This window comes from Cervus canadensis, chromosome 21 (genome assembly GCF_019320065.1).
Source record: "Cervus canadensis isolate Bull #8, Minnesota chromosome 21, ASM1932006v1, whole genome shotgun sequence".
Taxonomy (NCBI): Eukaryota; Metazoa; Chordata; class Mammalia; order Artiodactyla; family Cervidae; genus Cervus; species Cervus canadensis.
The window spans coordinates 51,403,269-51,426,653 of NC_057406.1; the positions used below are offsets into that span (position 1 = coordinate 51,403,269).

General features: G+C 44.7%; 1 protein-coding gene and 1 non-coding gene across 2 annotated transcripts in view; one reads left to right on the plus strand and one right to left on the minus strand.

The window, feature by feature from the left end:
• The window catches only part of LOC122423311 (putative tetratricopeptide repeat protein 41), an 82,615-nt gene that overhangs the window by 29,547 nt on the left and 29,683 nt on the right, over window positions 1–23,385 (minus strand). The window contains 5 exon segments of the mRNA XM_043440243.1: window positions 962–1,133; window positions 6,842–6,981; window positions 16,217–16,395; window positions 17,224–17,422; window positions 23,144–23,383. Of these exon segments, the coding sequence (XP_043296178.1) occupies window positions 962–1,133; window positions 6,842–6,981; window positions 16,217–16,395; window positions 17,224–17,422; window positions 23,144–23,383 (930 nt within the window).
• TRNAC-GCA lies at window positions 11,243–11,314 on the plus strand. Its single transcript has one exon. It is a non-coding gene; the product is annotated as a tRNA-Cys (tRNA).

Consider the following 23,385-nt stretch of genomic DNA (forward strand, 5'->3'; position numbering starts at 1 on the left):
GTCTGACTCAAGGTGAGTGATTACACCATCATGATTATCTGGGTCTTGAAGATCTTTTTTATACAGTTCTTCTGTGTATTCTTGCCACCTCTTATCGTCTGCTTCTGTTAGGTCCATACCATTTCTGTCCTTTATTGAGCCCATCTTTGCATGAAATGTTCCCATGGTATCTTTAATTTTCTTGAAGAGATCTCTAGTCTTTCCCATTCTATTGTTTTCCTCTATTTCTTTGCACTGATCACTGAGGAAGGCTTTCTTATCTATCCTGGCTATTCTTTGGAACTCTGCATTCAAATGGGAATATCTTTCCTTTTCTCCTTTGCCTTTTGCCTTTCTTCTTTTCACAGTTATTTTAAGCCCTCCTCAGACAGCTATTTTGCTTTTTTGCATTTCTTTTTATTGGGGATGGTCTTGATCCCTGTCTCCTGTACAATGTCACGAACCTCTGTCCATAGTTCATCAGGCCCTCTGTCTATCAGATCTAGTCCCTTAAATCTATTTTGTACTTCCACTGTATAATCATAAGGGATTTGATTTAGGTCATACCTGAATGGTGTAGTGGTTTTCCCTACTTTCTTCAGTTTAAGTCTGAGAGCCAAAAAATAAAAAACTTAACATGTAAATAAAAGTAGAGAGCCCCAAAATAAAAATAATAGATAAATAAATCAGAGCAAAAAGACAGTAAGTGGAGAAGCAGGATTTGAACACAGAAAGGCTGGCTTCACAGCCAGTGGTCCCCTTACTGCTCAAAGCAGTGTGCGTTGTGTCACAACAGCCTCCCACATGCTAAAAGGATGGTCTGTCAAAGGAGGAGTGCTCAGGGTCACCCCTCACACGCCCACCAAAAAAATCCAGCAAACAAAGCACACATGCCCGGTCCCCCGTCTTCACAGTTGGTAACAGCCTGGGAGCCTGTCTCTGAACCACAAGAAGCGATGCCCTCTCCACTTGCCCACCCTACCTTTTTGCTTCACCAAGTCCTGGTTGTCTTTTAAATTTCTGGATGAAAATTCCATCAGGTTGAACCACGCTTTCTGGAAATACTGGAAGCCTTCCTGAGTCATCCCTATTTCCAGACAGAGCTCCCCGATAGCATTCTGTATTCTGGGAAGCATTTTGGTCACGGACTGACTCTACACATAAGCAAAGATAACACATTCGTGAGGGGACACAGCATTAGACCAGGCACAGCCACCAGATACCCGCCCGAGAAAGCTCATTGCATAATGAACCCGCAAAAGATGGCACGCTTCACAGCAGGTCTCGGGAAATTTTAAATACTTACAGAGTGATTGTTACAGTGACACGTTTATGGGGAGACATTGCAAACCAAAACTAATCTTTGGAAAATGTTTTCACAAGTTGTTAGTTAATGGTAATTTTTTTTGAAGGTGAGAATAACATGATGATGTCTCATATCTATTAAAGCTCACGGAGGAGGTATTATCTAAAATCCAACTGAACACCTAAAAATCACCATCTGTGTGACTCTTGAATTCAATTGTGACCAGAGATCTGCTAACTTTATGGGACTTTGTTTGGTTTGGGTTGTTTGTTTATGTTTTCGGGGTTTTTTTTTTTTTGGCTGAACTGGATCTTAGCTGCAGCACGTAGAGTCTTTCATTGCAGTACACGGATCCTCTAGTTGTGGTGCATGGTCTTAGTTGCTCTGGGCAAGTGGAATCTTACTTTCTTGACCAGGGATCAAACCCACATCCTCTGCATTGCAAGGCAGATTCTTAACCACTGGACCACTAGGGAAGTCCCTGCTAACTTCATGTTTGATGCATTTTTGCTGAAAGACATGAACTTCAATTCTCTTTCCTGGCTTAGCATGTTTTTTTCAGGGATACTTAAACTTCATTACCTTAAATCACACCTCTATCAAAACCTTATCAGTACATAAGAATACACTAGTTGGTTATAATCTTTTAAATGAGAGCTAGTGCTGAGTTATCTTATCATTAATATCTCATTTCAGAAAACTTAATATTAACAAGAGTATCTGTGAATATGTTTGGCAGTTAATAGGCCCTATTCAAATAGACAGCAGTACCATTATCAATGGTTATGTAATACTTCATGCTGTACTGAAATGTACTGACTGAGTGAGCCTGTCTCTATCATGGGAATTCTTTCTGCTCTCCTGCACCTACTGAAAGTTACCTTCTGCGGCTTGACCCAGAGCTTTCCAGTAAGTGTCCTGCACACAAATTATACCTACTCTGAAATGCTGACCTCAGTCCTGACGAGATCGGGCGCATTCAGGGTGGTATGGTCGTAGACTGACCTCAGTCCTGAAGGCAGCTGGGGGTGGTGTGGAGTCCCTGGGCACATACACCTGTAGTCTTTTACATTCCCTCATGGTATCTTTCAAAGAGTCCCCTTCTCAGCAGCTATTCTAGATCTCAGCCCTAGCGCTCACACTGTCCATCCTCCACTTCAAGATGGCCTGCATGCTGACTTTACTAAGATCAAGACTACTCAGAAAGATTGCCCTCAGATATTGATTAAGATTATGACTGGGTACAAGTAACAGAAAACCCATATTAACAGTGGCTTGATTTCTCTCTAATGCAACTGTCAGGAAGTGGATGACACACCATAATGTCAGAAACACAGTTTCTCTTAGCTCACTGTTTGACCTTGCCTGACCTCCATTCCCAAGGATGCCTCTTGGTCTAAAATGGCTGCTCCATCTCCAGCCATCACATCCACAATCCATCCAGCAGCAAGGAGAAAAGAGGAAAGAGAAGGCACAGCCTTCACTTCATGGAAACTTCTCAGAAGTTATCCCCAGCACCTTGATTTAAATCCCATCAGCCAAAACCTAGGCAGGTACTCATATCTTGCTTCAATGGATGATGGAAAATCTAGTCTTCCTTTCAGTCATTTGATGAGGAGGGTAGGGACATAACTAACTATGAAAGGGGGGCCAGATATTGGGAAATTATAGTCTCTGGTATGCCTCACTTCCCTTTTCTTTTCAACTTAAAATTAGCAGTGCTTTCACCCATTTTCTTCCTTCCTGCCTATTCCAGAGGAAGGGATACCCAACCTTCTTACCAAAGGCCTGCTCCTTCCCTAGCTCTTGGGAATCATGTCCTCCTCACCACGTCCCCACCAGCATCTCCAATCCACCCCTCTCCCTGGGTTATTTCCTGCTCCACACAAACACATACATCCTGGATCAAACCTAACCTGAACCTGGTGCTATCCTGATTGTTCACCTTTCTCCTTTTACTGACACTCCTCAAATGGGTATCAACACATGCACATTCCCATTTCATCACCACACACTCACCTCTTAAGCTCCGCAGATTGGCTCTTTCCACTACACCCTCCTTCCATCTCAGGGGTTACCACTGACCTTCAATCACCAGGCCCAGGGTCCTCCTTTCAGTCTCATTTGTCCAGACCTCTAAGCAGCCACTGATGCTATTAGCCACTCCCTCTTTGATCTGGGGGAACTAGGCTGTCCTGATTCTCTTCTAATCTCTCACTCCTGTACAGGTTCTTTCTCTTTCCTCCTCTTAAGGGTAAGTAATTTCCCAATAACCAATTCCTACTGTCAATCAGAGATCCTGTTTCCTCCTGTGGTTTCAGCATCCACATGTATGTAGATGTCTCTACAGTCTCTTTCCAGATTTCCAATCCTGCATTTCCCAGCTGGCTAGACACTCCACCTGGATATCTTTCCTGAACTGCAGATTCAGCAGTGTAAATGTTAAAAATTCATCATCGTCCCTCCAAATCCAGCTTCCTCTTTGAATTCCCCCAAGTCCATCACCTAGACTCAAATCCTCAGGGTTTCTGTGGTTTCTCCCCATGTCGTGGCCGTGTTTTCAACCAGTCTGAGTGGGGCAGAACCCCCATCCCAGGGAGGATGACAGCTCCCAACCCACCACCAGGTCATGGTGGTCCTTTGACCCTTTCTCCCTGACCACAGTTTGCCAGAAATACTAATTGGTCAAATGCAGCTATATACCGTCAGCATCTTCTTTATGAAGACATGTCTTTTATTTCCCTCGTGCTCCAGACCATCTGCTTCCTGAGAGCAGAGACCCCATGGCCCAAGAATTGAGCCTTATGGTTTATGGGTATTCAGTAAACATTTGTTGATATGCACAGTGATGTGAAGCAATCTTGGGTCATGGTCTGTACTGGCTGCCACCTATGGAGCCCTGACCAAGCAAAACTCTCACCATACATGATTTCAGAGGATATTTATAGAAAGCCTAGGAAATGGGGATTATTACTTCTCTCTTCCAGGCAGGGAAGCTGAGGCTCAGTGAGGTTACATCAATCACCAGAGTTCACATGGCTAGCAAATAGGAGAACAAGGGTGTCCAACCCAGACTGGCCTGTCTCCAAAGCTCTGCTCCACACTTTTCCTTAACAAGTGAGCCTCTGATGCACAAACAGAGGCCCCTTCACACAAGCATCCTTTAGTATTCCTGAGGCTCAGCGCACCTACTGTTAGGTACGAAAGACAGGGTCATGAGACATAGTTTTTCAGTAAGCATACTTACTACTTTAAATCAGGGTCTCTCAGCTTCAGCACTGTTGATTTCTGTGCCATATAACACTTTGCTCTGGGTGGGTGTGGGGTGGGGGGCGGGGCTGGTCTGGGCCATGTGAAACGTATAGAGCATCCCTGGCCTCTACTCACTAGATGCCATTAGCAACCGCCCCTCCCAGGTTTCGACAACCAAAAACGTCTTTAACATTGCCGATCTTCCTTCAGAAACAAAACTGTCTCCCAGATGAAAACCCCTGCATCAAAATTTTAAAATAACTTAATCTAACAAAATTACCAAAGTGGTGTGGTATAGAACGTATATAGCACAAATAACAAGCTCTTTCCCCTCAAAAATATTCAGCACATGTTTCAAAGAAGTTGTTATTGCCAAAAATAGTTTAGAACTTCTCTTTTGGAAATGCCTTCAGAGCCTAAAAATAATTCTTTTAGTCTCCGTGGTAGTTAGTCCTAAAGCACTGTTGCAAAAACATTTCGAGAATAAAATCCTAAGATTGACGGCTCCGAAAGGAGTGCTCTGAAGTGGGAATCCTCTCTGAATGTCTCAGCTTTGTCACACTTCGCAGCCACCCCCTCCCTTCACCCCACCTACTCCACAGGTTACGCTTCATCACTGATGGAAATGCTGGCAATGGCTTCTAGCTAGACTGGGGGCTCTGTGAGGGTAGAGACTGTGTCTGCCTCGCCTGCTGCTATCACCCCAACTCCCAGCACAGAGCCCAGGCGGGGCAAGACCCTCAGTGAAGGTTTGCTGAGTGGATGTCTGAGTGACTAGGTGAATGAATAAATGAATGGCCAAGCGAGAGAATGAGTGAGTAAATAAGTGAATGGCTAAGTGGGTAGATGACAGAACGAATGAGGGAATGAGTGAGTGAATGAATGAGTGAGTGGATGAATTAGCAAATGGCTCAGTGAATAAATAAGGCAATGACTGGATGAATGAGTAAATGGAGGACTGACTAAGAAAATGAATGAGTGGATGAGTGAGTGAATGAATGAATAAGTGAATGAGTAAGTGACTGAGAGAATGGCTGAAATCAGGCCTTCAGTGATGACATAATAACATAATTGGTGCTTTCCAAGAAGATACGTCAGTGATGAAAACTTGGACCTCGTGAGGAAAAAAAATTGGTGCAGGGGGAATTCCATAATCATAAGATATCAGAGAATCACTGGACTCTGTCAAAATGCAAGAGAGGTCGAGATAGCTCTAATCACACTCATTATCTGTAACCTAGGCCCCGGTTACTTTCTAACCCCTGGATGGTAATAAAAGGAGCTTAAGGTCTTAGTATGTGCACACACTAAGTGCTTTGTGCACCTGCTCACTTCAGCCTGTTAGCAGCTCCTCAGACAGACCTTAGAACCCGCAACAATGAAGAATGTGAGTCAGAGGCTCACATTCTTGCCAAAGTTGCACAGCATTAGGTGCCAAAGCACTTTCAATTTGGGTCAGTCTGTAAATAGCCCAGGCTCCTGCACCACTCCAATGCTACCTTCTAAGGACACAAAGTATTGCAAATTCAAGTTGGCTCATTGATTCATTTGTCACGTTTACTAAGCACTGAAGAGGCTGTAATACAGCATGGAAGATAAATAAGCATGGCCTCTGCAATAAAGGGACTTGCAGATGTCGAGTCTTACTCGTCTCTTTAGATGGAATTCCTTCTAGAAAGATGTGTGTTGATGGGACACAGATAGACCTTTATGAGAAGGTGAAGGCCTTTGTTTTCAAGCAAAAATAGCTTTGTCTTGGGTTATACTACCCTTGGTCCAAAAACTACTACAATTGGTAAATAGTTTTTAAAGGGTCATTAAATGTCATCCTAAGAACAGTTATAGTTTTATGTTATGAGTGAAAGTTTCATTGTATTCAACAAGCCCAAAAGTTTCTGTTTTGGGAAATGTAAATCAATAATAGGAACAAGATAATCAACCTTCCCCAACATCTTTCTGAAAAGTATAACCAACTCTTTAAGCAGTATTTTATTAGTTTATTTCAGTCCACTACTCACTTTACCCCTTGTTTCTTTATATTCCTCTTCTCCTCCAAAATGACACCTATGGGTGTCATCGTAGTTGTACCTCCCTTTTATTTATTGCTTGTCATCACTAATACACAGTTTGGGGCACAGATTAAAATCAAAGTTTCCTCACTGATCAACATAAGTAATGATTATTTATTATTCACTAGTTCCTCTCTTTGTGGATGAAATTGTAAGTGAACAAAGGTAAATGACACCTGAATCTAACATAAATTAAATAACAATTGAGGATTTAAAAAATTATTCCCCAATTTACCTGCAGTAGCATATTCTCAATGCTCAAGAGTAACTCCTCTGCTTCACTGGTCTTGCCCAGAAGTTTCAGAAATCTTGCAATAAAGAATATTAATCGGCATTTGTCGGCAGCAGTAACCTTAAAAAGCCTGCATTCCAACACTAGAATGGAAAGAAAAGTCAATAATCCTAAAGCATATTTGTAGAGGAACAAAGAGTGCCTATCATTTAATCTTGATAAAAGAGTTAAACATTAAATATTATCTCTAGTTCACTGTTTTTCTCTCAAAGGATCAGCACACCTGCTTTTATTAATATTAAGGCTTACATATATTACCGAGTATCTTAAACTACCACGTGAAAAATAAGTCAAGGCCTTTGACTAACTTTCATAAGTAAATTTTGAAAACCAAGGAGTCAAAAAAGAGTATTTCTATAGCTCAATCCATATGCTGTTGTCATTTGTATTTGGGAGTGATTTTCAGGCAATAAATAAAAGGCATTTAAATTTCTTACACAATTCTGCCCTCTGTTGCAAATGTCTTGAATTACTGGCTTTAGCAGAAAGAACAAAATGCAAGAACAAAATAGGGAGCACACGTGTGTGTGTGTGTGTGTGTGTGTGTGAATAAATAAGGCATTGACTGGTGTAACACATAGTTACACCTTATCATGTGCTTAGTCATTCAGTCATGTCTAACCCTTTTGTGACCTCATGGACGGTAGGCCGCCAGGCTCCTCTGTCCATGGAACTTTCCAGGCAAGAACACTGGTGGGTTGCCATTTCCTATTCCACACCTGATCATATACAAATGAAAAAAATACAGAATTTTTGAACTTGAAGATTCACATTCATGGTAGCACAGAGTCATCATTTTCAGAAATTCTCTTTCCAAACGTTCCAGTATCTAAATGCTACATTTGTCCATTTGTTACATTTCAAACTGTTGTGTGTAATGTGTCTGGAACAAATAAATTCTTTTTTGCAAACAGACAGATCTTTTATTAAACAGTCAGTGGACAGTACACTCCCAAGGCCTGGGACGGGCCAACCCCAAAGGAGAGGCTAAACCAAATACATTCGTATCCCTCATCTGTTCCTCTGGACAAACTGTTGGCTACCCAGACCTCGGGTATCCTCTCACTTTCTTTCTGCCAAGGTTTTGCTGGCTCCTCATTCATGCACAGAATAAGTGTTCAGAGAGCATCAAGACGTCAGGCAGCATCCCAGGCTCCGAACAGCAAGCACAGCAGAGCAGGGTGCAGGCCTCAGCACTGGGAGGCCTCCAGGAGCCTCTGAACCCCAGCTCTGGTGCCTCGGGCTGGGGAGCAAAACTAAACAGGGCCGGGGAGAAAGAGTGCTGAGGGCCAGAGTCCAAGACGCTTGTCTGCGGTGGTTGTCTGAGCAAAGTGGCTTGAGGTGGGTGAGAGAACTGAGGGGTCGAGCTAAGTGACAGGGGGACCCTAAGAACCAGAAGTAGCTGCTCAGAGCGGACAGAAAAGGGCAGTGTGGGGGCTTCCCTGGCGACTCCGTGGTGAAGAATCTGCCTGCCAATGCAGCAGACATGGGTCTGGCCCCTGATCTCGGAAAACCCCATGTCATGGAGCAACTAAGCCTGGGGCCACAACTACTGAGCCTGTGCCCGGGAGCCTGTCCTCGGGAGCCTGTGCCTGGGAGCCTGTCCTCGGGAGCCTGTCCTCGGGAGCCTGTGCCCGGGAGCCTGTCCTCGGGAGCCTGTGCCCGGGAGCCTGTGCCCGGGAGCCTGTCCTCGGGAGCCTGTGCCCGGGAGCCTGTCCTCGGGAGCCTGTGCCCGGGAGCCTGTCCTCGGGAGCCTGTCCTCGGGAGCCTGTGCCCGGGAGCCTGTGCCCGGGAGCCTGTGCCCGGGAGCCTGTCCTTGGGAGCCTGTGCCCGGGAGCCTGTCCTTGGGAGCCTGTGCCCGGGAGCCTGTCCTCGCGGAGCCTGTGCCCCGGAGCCTGTCCTCGGGAGCCTGTCTCGGGAGCCTGTGCCCGGGAGCCTGTCCTCGGGAGCCTGTGCCCGGGAGCCTGTGCCCGGGAGCCTGTCCTCGGGAGCCTGTCCTCGGGAGCCGGTGCCCGGGAGCCTGTCCTCGGGAGCCGGTGCCCGGGAGCCTGTCCTCGGGAGCCTGTGCCCGGGAGCCTGTGCCCGGGAGCCTGTCCTCGGGAGCCTGTGCCCGGGAGCCTGTGCCCGGGAGCCTGTCCTCGGGAGCCTGTCCTCGGGAGCCTGTGCCCGGGAGCCTGTCCTCGGGAGCCTGTGCCCGGGAGCCTGTGCCCGGGAGCCTGTGCCCGGGAGTCTGTGCCCTGAGCTCGGGAGCCTGTGACCCGGAGCCTGTGCTCTGAGCTCAGGAGCCTGTGCTCTGCGACAAGAGGAGCCGCCTCGAGGAGAAGCCCGTGACTGCAGCTAGAGGGGAGCCCCAGTCACCACAGCCAGAGCAAAGCTGGGCAGCAACAAGGACCCAGCGCAGGCAATAAATAAACAAAGTTATAAATCACCTGCCTCCATCCACTAGAATAAGACCACTTTTTAAAAAGGAAAACAAAGAAGAGTAGTGTGGACACAACTAAGGGATGAGATCCTGCCCACAAGCGGGACTCTTACACATTCCAGGGGGGTTCCTGAGTCCAGGTTCCTGTCAAGAGCTCAGGTTGGAAGGATGGAGCCCATCACTAAGGGACTGTTCGGCATCTCCATCATGGTTGGTGTTATTCCAGGCACTGGAGATACAGCGGTGAGCAGGACAGAGGAGAGGCCTACCCTCCAGGGGCTTCTATCCCAGCAGCTGAAAGGGTGACAGTCCGGGGAGAGGGGAGCCGAGATCCAGGATTAAAAGAGGAAACAAGGCAGTCTGGTAGCTGTAACAGTTATGCCAAGAATTAAAACATGTTAACATAACAGAGAATGACTAAGTACAACGTTCAACTGGAAGGCCACCCTGAGACGGCTGAGATCTAAAGAACCAGAAAGAACCAGCACTACAATGAGTGGGAGGAATGTTCCGGGCAGAGGGAAGAACATTCCTGGCAGAGGGAACTGCTGATGCCAAGGCCCAAAGGCAGAATGTACTTGAAGGACAGAAAGAAGGCCGAGGAGGCTGGCATCCAGAGGCCAAGGGGAAGAATCATACAAAATGACGCTACCCAGGCATGCGGGGCCAGGCTGTACCAGGCAGTGTAGGCTACAATGAGGTATTTAGATTTTAGTGTAAGTACCACAGCAGACCAGTGGAATTTTCTTAATCTGCAATGTGACATGATCTGCTTTACGTTCCTAAAAACTCATCTTGACAACTATGCAGACAATTGATTTTGTAGGAACAACAGTGAAAGTAGAGATGGGGGGTTGGGATGTATGTATATAAACAGGTGATTCACCTCGCTGCAGAGACTGACTACACTGTAAAGCAATTATGTTCAAAAAAAAAAAAAAAAATGGAGTAGGAAGACCAGTTACGAGGCTGTTACCACAGGCTAAGGGAAGGGTGATAGTGATCAAGGCTCACTAGAGTGATCCCATCGTAGACCTGAGGTTAACATGACCCCTCTAACTTCAATGTCATCCTGAAAGTCCCAGCTAGTGCAATAAGATAGGAAAAGGAAATAAAAGATATAAACATTGGGAGGGAAGAAATAAAAGTCTTTCTTTACAAATGATGTGACTATCCATGTAGAAAAACCCAAAAAATAAACTGAAAAGCCCCTGAAACACATACATTACTATATTAAAATAGACAGCCAGTGGGAATTTGCCGTATGATGCAAGCAACAGAAATCTGGTGTTTTGTGACAACCGAGAGGTGTGGAACAGGGTGGAGGTGGGAGGGAGATTCAAGAGGGAGGGGACATATTTACACTCATGGCTGATTCCTGTTGATGTACAGCAGAAACCAACACAATATTGTAACTATCCTTCAGTTTAAAAAAAAGAAAACAAAAAAAAATAAGTTAATACTTAGTTGTTATTAAAAAAAACTTCTGGAACTAGAAAGCAATTATAGCAAGGTTATAGGATACAAGGTTAATATTCAAAAGTCATTGCTCTCTTATGTAACAGCAATGAACAACTGGAATTGGACATTTAAAACATAACAGCACACCAAAACTGAAGTACTTAGGTATAAATCTAACAAAATATGTATATGATCTATATGCATAACACTACTAAATTCTGATGAAAGATACTAAAGAAAATCTAAATAAATAGATGTGGTTTTCCTAATAGCTCAGTTTGTAAAGAATCCGCCTGCAATGCAGGAGACTCCAGTTCGATTCCTGGGTTGGAAAGATCCCCTGGAGAAGGGAAAAAGCTACTCACTCCAGTATTCTGGCCTGGAGAACTCCCTGGACAGTATAATCCATGGAGTCACAAAGAGTCGGACAGGACTAAGCAACTTTCACTTTCATTTGGGCTTCCCTGGTGGCTCAGATGGTAGAGTGTCTGCCTGCAATGCAGGAGACCCAGGTTCAATCCCTGGGTGGGGAAGATGCCCTGGAGAAGGAAATAGCAATCCACTCCAGTACTCTTGCCTGGAAAATCCCATGGATGGAGGAGCCTGGTAGGCTACAGTCCATGGGGTTGCAAAGAGTTGGACATGACTGAGCGAAAAATAGATATACCATGTTGATGGATTGGAATACTCAACACTGTTAAGATACTTGACCAATAGATTCAATGCAATCCCATTAAAAATCTTCTATAGATGTCCAACCAACTTTTGACAAACTTTTTTACCAACTTTTTGTAGCAGAGACAATTCAATAGAGATAGTTTAATCAACAAATGGTGCTGGAAAAATTGAACATCCATGCATAATAAGAAATTAATCTAGACACAGTCATTCCACTTTTCACAAAAAATTACTCAAAACTGTTAACAGACATAAATATAAAATGAAATATTAGAAAACGTATAAAAGGAAATGCTAAAGAAAAGCTATGTGACCTTGGATTTGGTGATGACCTTAAACACAACACCAAAAGCACAATTCATGAAAAAACACTGTTAGACTTCATTAAACTTTAAAACTTCTTCTCTGTGAAAAGCACTATCAAGAGACTGAAAAACAAGCCACATATTTGTGGATAAGATATATGTTCTAATAAAATATATATCTGATAAATTTCAATCCAAAACATACAAAAAAACTCAAACTCAACAATAAGATGTGTAAAGATGTTCAACATTGTCATTAGGTAACTGCAAATTAAAACAACAATGGAAGGTATCACCACATACTTACTAGAATGCCTAACATTTAAAAACTGACAATACCAAATACTAGCAAGGATACAGAAAAACAGAAACTCATTCATTGCTAGTGAGTTTGGCAGTTTCTTACAAAGGTAAACACAGTCTTACCATGCAATCCAGCAATCATGTTTCTAGGTATTTACTCAACTGATTTAAAAACTTGCATGCAAATGTTTATAGCAAATGTTTGTCCTTCAATAAGTGAACCGGTAAACTGTGGTACATTTGTATCCTGGAATATTATTCAGCCTTAAAAAGAAATGAAGTGTCAAGCCACAAAAGGAAACGTAAATGCATATTCGAATCATGATTGTGAATAGGATTCCTGACAGCTTATAGAGAGGCAGAGGTGGACATGTTTGAGAAACATTTAGGAAGTTAAAAAATGCCAGGACTCGGTGATAAAATGCATTTGGGGAGAGGAAAAGGAGAGGTAAGTATCAAGGATTACTCCAACGTGGTAAATTGAGAGACAGCCCCTGGGACAGATCCTGTTTTGGAGAGATGTTCATGAGTCTCAGTTTTAGATGTGTTGGGTTTGAGGAACTTTGAAGGCATCAGCCAAGTGGAATTAAGTAGATGGATAGATGGATTTGGGACTCAGAGGATAAGTGCAGCTGGGCAAGTAAACCGGTGAGTCACATACATATGAACAATCACAAAAGCCATGGACACAGATAATATTCCTACGGTGAAAATAACGATGAGAGGAAAAGCGCTTTAAGGAATTCTAACAGTCGGGAGCCAGGAAGAAGAGGAGGAACTAACCAAAGAAACAGAAAAGCTGCAGCCAGAGAGACGGAAGATGAACCAGGGGGTATATTATCAATAAAACCAAGACCAGAATGTTTACTAGAGCAAGGCCAGGTCAGAAGTACCCACTGATGCTAACAAGACAAGTCAGACAAGGACTGAAAACATTCTTTGGATGACCTGTTCATGATTATCTGTATTTTTATTGAAGAGTTCATCATTTTCTTATTGATTTTAAAAGCATGTTTACATGTTAGAAACATTAATCCTTTGCCTGTTGTATACGTTACAAATATTTTTCCCAGTTAACACTTGTAGTTGTGTTTCTGCTTTTCTCAGAGTTGATTTGTGTTATTTTACACATAGAAACTTCATGTGTTTATGTTGGCAGATTTATCAATTATCTTCTCTTTCATGAGTCACCCTTTTGCTTTCTTGCTTAGACTTATCTATATTTTCTTATGGTGTATATAGTTTTCTGAATATAAAACTTCACTTTCTTATATTTAATTTTAATCCTCCTGGAGTTTATTTTGGTGCAATGTTTCAGGTAACAACTTTTTACCAAATAGTGTATCATTGTCACAGCACTATTTATTCCATAATCCATCTAATTTGAAAAGCTTCTATCATTTACTATACTTTTTACATCTACAACTGAATCTGAGCTTTCTATTTTGTTCCACTGAGCTATTTTTGCTCCCAGTAGTATTTTAAAAACTATTATTGCTTCATAATATGTTTAAATAACTTGACATTCAAATTGCCCTCATTATTTTAAGCTCTTATTCTTGTATATTTTTTCTCCAAAAACTGTGGAATCATTTTGAAAATTCAGAAATGACTTCATCCCATTGGGATTTTAGATAAAATTATCTTATGTCTGTCTGCCTGAGTCAGGAAGATCCCCTGGAGGAGGGAATGGCCATTCCAGTATTCTTGCCTGGAAAATTCTTGCCCTACAAATCAATTGGGGAAGAATTGATAGCTTTATAACACTGAGTTGTCCTATCGTAGAATATGGTATATCTCCCTACAGACTGAAATCTTATTTTCTGTAATTCTGAAGCTTCTTTATAAAAATAAAGATTTGAGGATTTCTTATTAAATTTATTCTTAGATATTTCATGTTTTATATGGCCATAGCATATTGTATCTTTTATACTTTAAATTTTTCTGTAGAGCTATTTTGGCCCACAAAATATTTAGAGACTCTGAAGGTATCAAGGGCAAAGCTTCACACATTAGTCATGAAAAGCTGATGTTCTCCCATTTACTACAAACTTCTGACAAGATCCTGTAATGTAATGCATTAACCCTTTGCCCTAAAACCCACCCCTTAAATTTAAAAACATGATGACTCTCCTCACCCCACCACAGCCACCACCTGGAGGGCATCCAGCCATCTAGTTGTCAAGATGGAGCCAGGCTGGGACTCATCCTTCTGTGATGTCTTCTCGCCTTTGGCACTGTCCAAAAAATGTGACGGCAGCCAGAAACGGGTTTTCTTCACTTTGATGTGACTCAGGACTCCAGCCAAAACCGAAAGTATCATGTCGAAGAGAACCTATAAAAACTGACCTGACTATAAAAGTTGTCTTTTTGAGTCAAAGACTTCTCTTCTGGTCTATCAATCAGAGATGAAGCTTTCCCAGCCAGCGCCTCTGGGTGGGGTAGCAGGGCCAGGAAGCATTAGTCAAGAAGCGAGTCCCAAACTCAGGACTCCGCACCTCGTTCCACCAACCCAAGAAATCAGGCGTCTTGTTCTCGTCGCAGCCACCAGGGGGAGCCAAAGCACACGAGAGGGAAGGATAACGAAGAGGCGGGGTTGGCGCTCCTTAATGGACCGACAGCCTGGTGGAGCCAGGAGAGATGTCTTCTGCTCCGAATCAAACTAAAGCCAGTGGGCACTCTTAGAAAACGCTCACTTTTAAAGGAGCCTACCAGAGGCAGGTCCGGGTCAAAAGTATAAGCAGCCTATTTACCTTCCACGTGGAGGATGAGTGGGTCAGACAAATTTCAAAAAGTATATAAATCATACATGGTCATGAGGATAAAGTCTAGATGTCTAAGGACAAAAAGGGAGAGAGGATTGCCCCAATCCTGGTGGCTCAGGGGTAAGGATTCCACCTGCAGTGCAGGAGCCACAGGTTTGATCCTTGGGTTGGGAAGATTCCCTCGAGGAGGGCATGGCAACCCACTCCAGTATTCTTGCCTGGAGAATCCCATCCACCGAGGAGCCTGGCAGGCTACAGTCCACGGGGTCACACAGAGCCAGACATGGCTGAAGCGATTTAGCAGGCACGCATGCAACTCCCCAATCCATTCCTAGCTATCTGAGACTTACCTCACCTGCTCTAAGGCTTGGTTCCCCTAACTTCAAGAAAAATATTAATAGTATTATAAAGGTCTTATGAGAATTAAAATAATACATACAGTATATTAAACTCATAGCCTAGCATATGAGAAATGCTTGAAATTTGTTCTTATGATCACTAGATGATAAACCCCACGGGGTTTTTTTAGAGCAGGGGTTAGTTCTTCTGAACTCGTTTTGAACTAGTCTGCCTGCTCACTGCTATGTCAACAGTGCCCTGTGAGTCCACGTCCCAGGGAAGGCACACAGTTACTGTTTGCTGAAAGGTGAATGAAGCTTATTACTGTTTAATAAGCCAGGAAATAAAGGACGAGAGAGAGAGAGAGAGACAAGAGGGGCGTACTGTGGGGAGCAAAATAAAAAAAGAAGAAAATTAACCAAAATGTTGTCTAAAAAAAAACAAAGTGTTGTCTAAACCCAAGTCAATAGACAGTCAAAGAAGAACGGTCCCAGTGTGGACTGAGGCCACACTTGACAGTAACCGCACGTCTCCAGCCCTGAGTGATGGAGGATCAGTGGTAACATCAGGAGACAGAGGGACTACAGAATAAAGGGCAAGCTTGAGGCAGGGGAATCTGAAACAGTTTAGGCTTTGCAGCTCTTTAATTTGCACTGGTCATTCAGGAAAGCCACTGGTCAAGCAACAAAACTATTAGCAGCTCTCGGGAAATGGGGCATGGACCCTGATACTACAAAAGGTCAAAACTCCAAACACAGATGAAGAAGGAAGGTGTCAGGGGTGTGGCTGAAGCCATGAGAAAGTAGAGAGAAAGAACACGGACGGCTAATGCTTGGAGAAACAGCCACCACAAGATGACAAAGAGGAGCCATTTCAAACTTCACACTCACACTGCCTATCTTCAGAACCGTGGGTTTACCTGGTGGGGAGAAGGGCTCCGAGGTCTGGTGAATGGATCAGAATGATGTGTGAAAACAGAACAGTAACCCTGGGCCACACTGCAGCGCAGCAGAACGGACCATGGAGACACTGGTAGTCACTGTACCTGAGAGCGTACATCTCCTCTTCACTTTCTGGCACTGGTCTGCTTTGATCTTGGCCGCTGCGAGCAAATAGGCTTCAGTAGCATCATACCCCACTTCCGATAACACAGTCCAGTAGTGGACGAGGTGCAGCCTTGTCCAGAAGCTCGGGCTTTGGGTCTTTGTTATAAAGTCGGTGATACTTGTAACACAACGTATTAGTGGGAGTTGTTTTAGTATTTCATGCCTTGAAGGCAGCTGTTCTGTTGACCACATCCCATTAGCCTCTCTGTAAATTTCTTCGCTAATGTGACTTCAGTAGGTCACCAACCAGGTAAACACGAGCCTGTCACTGTTCACCAGCTGAAGCCAATGCCAGTCCTCTGGCCCCCCCGCAGGCCAGGCTCCCTAAATCTGCCAGCAGAGCCAGCCCCTCCCTCTTCTGAGCTCACCTAGGTCTGTGTGAAGCAGTTCCCACCATGGATAGCAATTCTCTGGCTCAACACCTTCCCTTCTAGAAGGAGAGCCATAGCCCCTTCACTCCTGAATTCCCAGGGCCTGAAACAGCCTGGGAGACAGCAGGTGTCAGTGAGAGATGTCTTTGGAATGAATGCACAAGGGGGACAAGGAGAAAGGGGAGGGAGGGAAGGAAGTGGGGTGGAGGGGAAGAGAAGGCAAGAAACAAGAGAAGGAGGCAGGAGGGCCCAGCAGGAGAGCACGGGCTAGGCTTCATTCATCCTTGCTCAACTCCAGGTCCTCCTCTCCCCAGAAGACTCTTAACTTTGAGGGAAATCCAGGGGAGTTGAGAGAGGAAAAGAAACTTCTGCAGAGCCAGATGGGGCAACCCCAGGGATCCATAGGCCATAGAAGTGGATCAAATGATGGTCCCATCCGAATGAATGAACTGGTATTGAATGAATATGTATGAGTGGGTGTGTCTTGCTCAAGGGCATCATGGTACCTCAGTGCAGGGCTTAGCAAAAGGAAAAGGGAAATCTGCCAAACGTAACATCAAAACAACAAGACTCACCTGGGACTTGAGAGAAAGCTGCTCAGATCTTCCCAGCAGCCGCTCATCTTCAAGTGCCAGGGCAGCTCCTGATACACTCTCCAGAAATCAGTTTGCCTTTGGAAGTATTTGACCAAGATTCGGTGGTAATGTGTTTTCTTGTGATTCGTTGGGTCCTGGAAGCTATATGGGCTGCTCTCTCTGACGGGAGTGATGACACCTATTCACAAATCAGTTACAGAGTCACTCTGCGGCACAGCAGAAATTAACATATTATTTATGAAGTAATAAGTCAACTATACTTCCATTTTTTTAATAAAATAAAAATCAGTCACAGTAGAACGCATCTGACTTTTTAGACTGTGAAAACACTACAGCAAACAGGTAACAGTTCGGTGGCCATATTCAGACAAGAAAAGTCAAAGCAGCTGGAAAAAAAAAACTGCAACATCACAAATGTATCCTCTTATAAGGCAACTAAGAGTTTACCAAAGAATTAGTTACAGCTATGATCACTGACCGGAGAAGGCAATGGCACCCCACTCCAGTACTCTTGCCTGGAGAATCCCATGGACGAAGGAGCCTGGTGGGCTGCGGTCCATGGGGTCGCTAAGAGTTGGACACGACTGAGCAACTTCACTTTCACTTTTCACTTTCATGCATTGGAGAAGGCAACGGTAACCCACTCCAGTGTTCTTGCCTGGAGAATCCCAGGGACGGGGGAGCCTGGTGGGCTTCTGTCTATGGGGTCGCACAGAGTCGGACACGACTGAAGCGACTTAGCAGCAGCAGCAGCAGCATGATCACTGACCTAGATTTTGAGAAACTCTGTGAGCATGTTGACTTTTCATGTTGCGTCTTCCCCCTCCCCCAGGGAAATATTTGTAACCTACTTTGCAGTTTTAAATGTACACCATGGTTACTGCTTAAATAAGCACTTTGAAATATTATAGGGCATGCATTTTTGGAGAAGTTAATCTCCTGCCTGCAGCTCGCATAGGGCAAGGGGTAGCCAAGCAAATTAACTGCAAATTGGATGTTTGAGTCAAGATTATGATACTGAGTTTCCAAAGAGAAAGGGTTCCAATAGATCATACCCCCCATAAACAAGCTTCTCAAAAACAAAAGGGTTTTGTTTAATTCAGTCTTGGTGATATATAGCCTTGAAAACTGAAACAGAAGTATTTTTAATTTTCTGCTTGACACTTTTTCTTGCAAGATAAATGAGACACACAGCTGGACGACGCACCAAGCCCAGCTCTTCAGAAGAAATATAACCCAAAAAAGGAGCCCATTGTTCAAGTTATCATCCTGCATTTCTTCTGAAATGAATTCTAGGTCTTCTACCCACTTGGAGAGATGCCATGCTCGCTGGTCTAAAATGCGCTGACGTGCCTAGATGGCATGTATGGTGCTTGAAAGACCCCTGGAAGACGACTCCCCTTCTGCACAGGGTGTGGAGAAGGCATTTTTGTGGGTAGGAAATTGGGAAAGTGGGGTGGAGGATGAGAGAAAATGAAGACTAGGACAAAGACCACCCTGAGTCCAAGATTTGGAGTGTTAAACGCAATGCATAAAGTGTGCAAAATGTTTTCTTATCAAACACTGCATTTAATTTTACCCTTTTACAAAATATCTCTTGAGGAGGATGTGGAAACCCCTGTGCTGGTGAATTTTACATGTTCACTGACAGGGCAAAGGGGAGTCCAGAAAGCTGGTGAAACTAACTCTGGGTTTGTCTGTGAGGGTGTTTCTGCAAGACATTAGCATTTGAATCAGTAGACTGAATAAAAAAGATTGCCAGTCTTCACACCAAAGCAACTGGGATAAGGGCCTGCACAATTTGCTCTCTCTAGAATATCTCCTGCCTTCAGATCTCAGCAGTCCTGGTTCTCAGACCTTCATTTTCTGACCGGGACTTATGCCACTGACTTCCGTGGTTCTCGGGCCTTTGGACTTGGACTCTAACTGTAAGTATCCAGGGCTTTTTTGGGCCTCTAGCTTGTAGATGGCAGATAACAGGAGTTCTCAGCCTCCATAATGGCATGAGCCAAGCCTTCCTAACAAATCTGTTTCTGTAACTATCTATCTGTCTACCTCCTGTTGGTGCTATTTCTCTGGAGAACCCAGGCTAGGGACTTCCCTCAGGGTGCAGTGGTTAAGACTCTGTGCTTCCACTGCAGGGCACACAGATTCGATCCCTGGTCAGGGAACGAAGATCCCGCATGCAGTGAAACATGGCAAAAAAAGGAGAGAGAGAGACAACCCTTGCTAATACAATCCCCATATAATAAACAAAACCTGTCTGAAATCAGAGAGACCAAGTGGCTTGTCCCTGGTCAGCACATGATCTGTGTGAACTAAAATTCACATTTTATGGCAAGACAAGGAAAATTTAAACACAAAAGTTCTCTAGCCTGGGCCTCCTCTCCCCCTGCACTGTGCATAGAGTGTCCGCATTATGCATCAACCAGGCCTCCCCAGCGGCAGGAAAACCTGCTCAACCACAGACAGCAACATTCTCCGGGCATCAGCAAGACAGCTCCTTAAAAGATAACATTCCTTCTTGATTTTGTAAAGGGGTCACATGGCCTACCACAATGGTGCTTAGATCTGGATTATGTAAACTGTCAATAATATGTCATTTGATACCACTCCAATATTCTCACCTGGAGAATCCCACAGACAGAGGAGCCTGATGGGCTATAGTCCATAGGGTCGCAAAGAGTTGGACACGGTTGAAGCAATTAGCACAGCACCCATTAACGCATGTATATGGAATCTAGAAAAATGGTATGCATGAACCAGTAGCAGGGCAGGAAGAGAGACACATGCAAAGGGCAGACATCCAGACACAGAGCAGGAAGTGGGTGGTGGGACGGATGGGAGAGCAGCGCTGACCTGTTAATATACACTCACGCCCGTGCGCACTCACTCAGCTGTGTCCGACTCTTCGTGACCGTATCAACTGAAGCCCGCCAGGTTCCTCTGTCCACGAGATTTTACAGGCAAGAATACTAGAGTGGGTTGCCATTTACTCCTCCAGAGGATCTTCCTGACCCAAGGATCGAACCCGCATCTCCTGCATCTCCTGAATCAGCAGGTGGATTCTTTCACTGAGCTGCTTGGGAAGCCCACCCTGGGAAGCCCATATAGACATCACCATGTGTAAAATAGATAGCTAGGGGGAAGCCGCTATACAGCACAGGGAGCTGAGCTCACTGCTCTGTGATGACCTGGAGGGGGATAGGGGTGGGCGGGAGGGAAGTTCAAGAGGGAGGGGAGGTATGTGTATGTACGGCTGATTCATTTTGCTGTACAGCAGTTTAGTCGTGTCCGACTCTTTACGACCCCACAGACTGCAGCATGCCAGGCTTCCCTCTCCTTCACCATCTCCTTGAGCTTGCTCAAACTCATGCCCATTAAGTCAGTGATGCCATCCAACCATCTCGTCCTCTGACATCCCCTTCTCTTGCCTTCAACCTTTTCTAGCATCAGGGTCTTTTCCAATGAGTCACTTCCTCCCATCAAGTGGCCAAAGTATCAGAGCTTCACATTGTAAAGAAATTATACTCTAATAAAAAAAAATACATCATTTGATGTATAGCACTCTGTTTCAAAACTTATATAACTGTGCCTGGTGATGGACTGGGAAGCCTGGTGTGCTGCAGTCCATGGGTTCAGAGAGTCAGGTATGACTGAGTGACCACACCAAACTAACAGGTGGAACAGTTCTCAAGAGTTTTCTGGGATGCTCTTTCCGGGTTTTAATCCTCAAATTTGACTTGAATAAAATTTTTCAATTCTTTCTTAGATGGACTGATTAATTTTTCACTGACACTTCTACATGTAGGAGGATTCAAACCTTCTGACTTAATTCCAGCGCTCCTCCAATCACACGTGGGATGTGAGGAATGGCTTGACCACGGGATCATGTGTGTTACGAAGTTCAATGTAGTTCTCATAGACAGACTAACCGGCTGACATTTACACGGTGCTGTTATCTCTTATGGGCCTCCCAGGTGGCACAGTGGTAAAGAATCCGCCTGCCAATTCAGGAGACCCGAGAGACACAGGTTCAACTGCTGGGTCCGGAAGATCCTCTGGAGAAGGAAATGGCAACCCGTTCCAGTATTCTTGCCTGGAAAATCCCATGGACAGTGGAGCCTGGTGGGCTATAGTTCATGCGTTCACAAAGAGTCAGACACGGCTGAGGCTAGACTTCACGGTGTGGATGAACAACCCCCCAAGTCTCAGTGGCTTAAAAGAGCAAAGGTTAATCATGTCCATCACATGTTGGCTGGAACCCCAAATCCAGGTGGATCTCCTCACCCCAGGACGGATGGAGCAGTCGCCATCTTGAACGTGGCCCGTCAGCACTCACAACTCGTGGGCAGAATTAGCCACAAGCACCACCCAGTAAGAGGCAGAGTATTAATTTCAAACGAAAGCAGCCTGCAGATGTCTGTGCCTAAGAGACCAGTTTGCCTCAAAATGACTGACATGACATCTGGACAAAAGACGTTAAAACATAGCCCTTCACCAAAATACCACAGCAGACAAATGCTGCAGCCCCAGGCTTTGGGATATTTTTCATCCTTTAGGAATGGGCTTGCTTCTTATGCCAAGCCTGCATGAAGTCAATTATTGAAACTACAATTTCTGGTGCTTCTAGCAAAAACTAGTATTCGCAGCCTGATTCTGCAGCAAGAAAACTTGCAGTTTTAACCACAGTGAATAGTGCCAGCAGTGCTTTATTTTGGGGCTCATGTTACAGAGAAGGGGTACAGCATGAACCCACAGTTTTACCAGTAACACCGTGACCCTTCAGTCCCTAGACCCACAGGACTGTTAATGCTCTTGGTCAAATGGAGAGATTGAGAGCCTTGTAAACCATCATAAAATGGAGTGAACAGAAGAGGTGACACTGCATCCAAGAACATCCTCATTCCTCACCCTGCTCTTCTCTGCATTATGTAACTTAAGAGATGGTGGGAATGATGTCAATGTGGGAGGGGAAAAATAAAAAGGATTCATGTGGTTTTTTTGGAAAAAAAAAAGTAAAAGAGAACACAGTAAACTGAAAAGAAAATTTAAGCTTAGAGTCTTGCCAGAGGCTGTCACTTAAAGGGTTTTAAAGTCCTGAAATGTGAGGTCCCCTGTGTGAGTGATGCTCAGAGAGTGCTCTGACTCCAGGTAAGGTTCTGTGACTGCTGTTTCTCCGATTCAGATCTGCAGTTCTTTTCAGGAGGCGATAAGAATTTGATTTCAGAACTAAGGCAGAGACTGCTAATTCCTACCCCAAATCCATTTCCCTCATCTTCTTAGTGACAGATCCCTACTTCAGTTTAGGGGAGCAATACACCCAGTTGAAACCTCTGTCCCCAAATCCCCTCGTAACTGTGTGCTGTGCTTAGTCGCTGTTATGTCCGACTCTTCGTCAAATGACAAAGTCCTGGGTCAAAGAGACTGAAGTGAAAATGTTGGTGGAAAACTTCTAGGAAAACTCCTTAAAAGGAAATGCAAGCTCTTCTCCCACCCCAGCCCCTGTGCTTCCTATTGCTTGGAATACGATGGCTGGAGCTCCAGCAGCCATACCATTTCCAGCAGTCATGAACACGGGGTAACCTTGAGAGTGTAAACAGTGTAACAGATCAGGGACAGTGAGGGAGCTGGGCTCCAGACGACGCTGAAGAGCCAACAGCATAGGCTTGGGCTGCTGACCTCCGGAAGTCTTTCAAATGAGAGAATAAACCCTGGTATATTAAACCATTGAAATCGTGTCTCTGTTACAGCCACATACAGATCTTAATTTATACAACCATTTTAATGCATGTTTATAGACTCATTTCTACTCAAGAAATCCCAGCTATAACTTTCCCTTGGATGCGACTCTCACCTCCCCTTAGCCAGCAGGTGTCTGCACAGATTCGAGCCTTACCCAGAAGCTTTTTTTCCACGGCGCTTCGCAGGGACTGGTGCCGGAAGTACAGGAGGCCGTTGGGCTTCTCCTGGACCCAGTGTCTGGTGGCGTTGCGGAAGGCAGCCCAGTGCAACGTGGTCACTTTGTAATGCCCCTTGTAGCCCAGCATGTCCAAAAGCTGGTGTATCTCGTCCTCGGCCAGCCCACAATGCGAGATGCTCAACAAACACAGGGCGTCAGACACCCAGCCGTCCAACCCT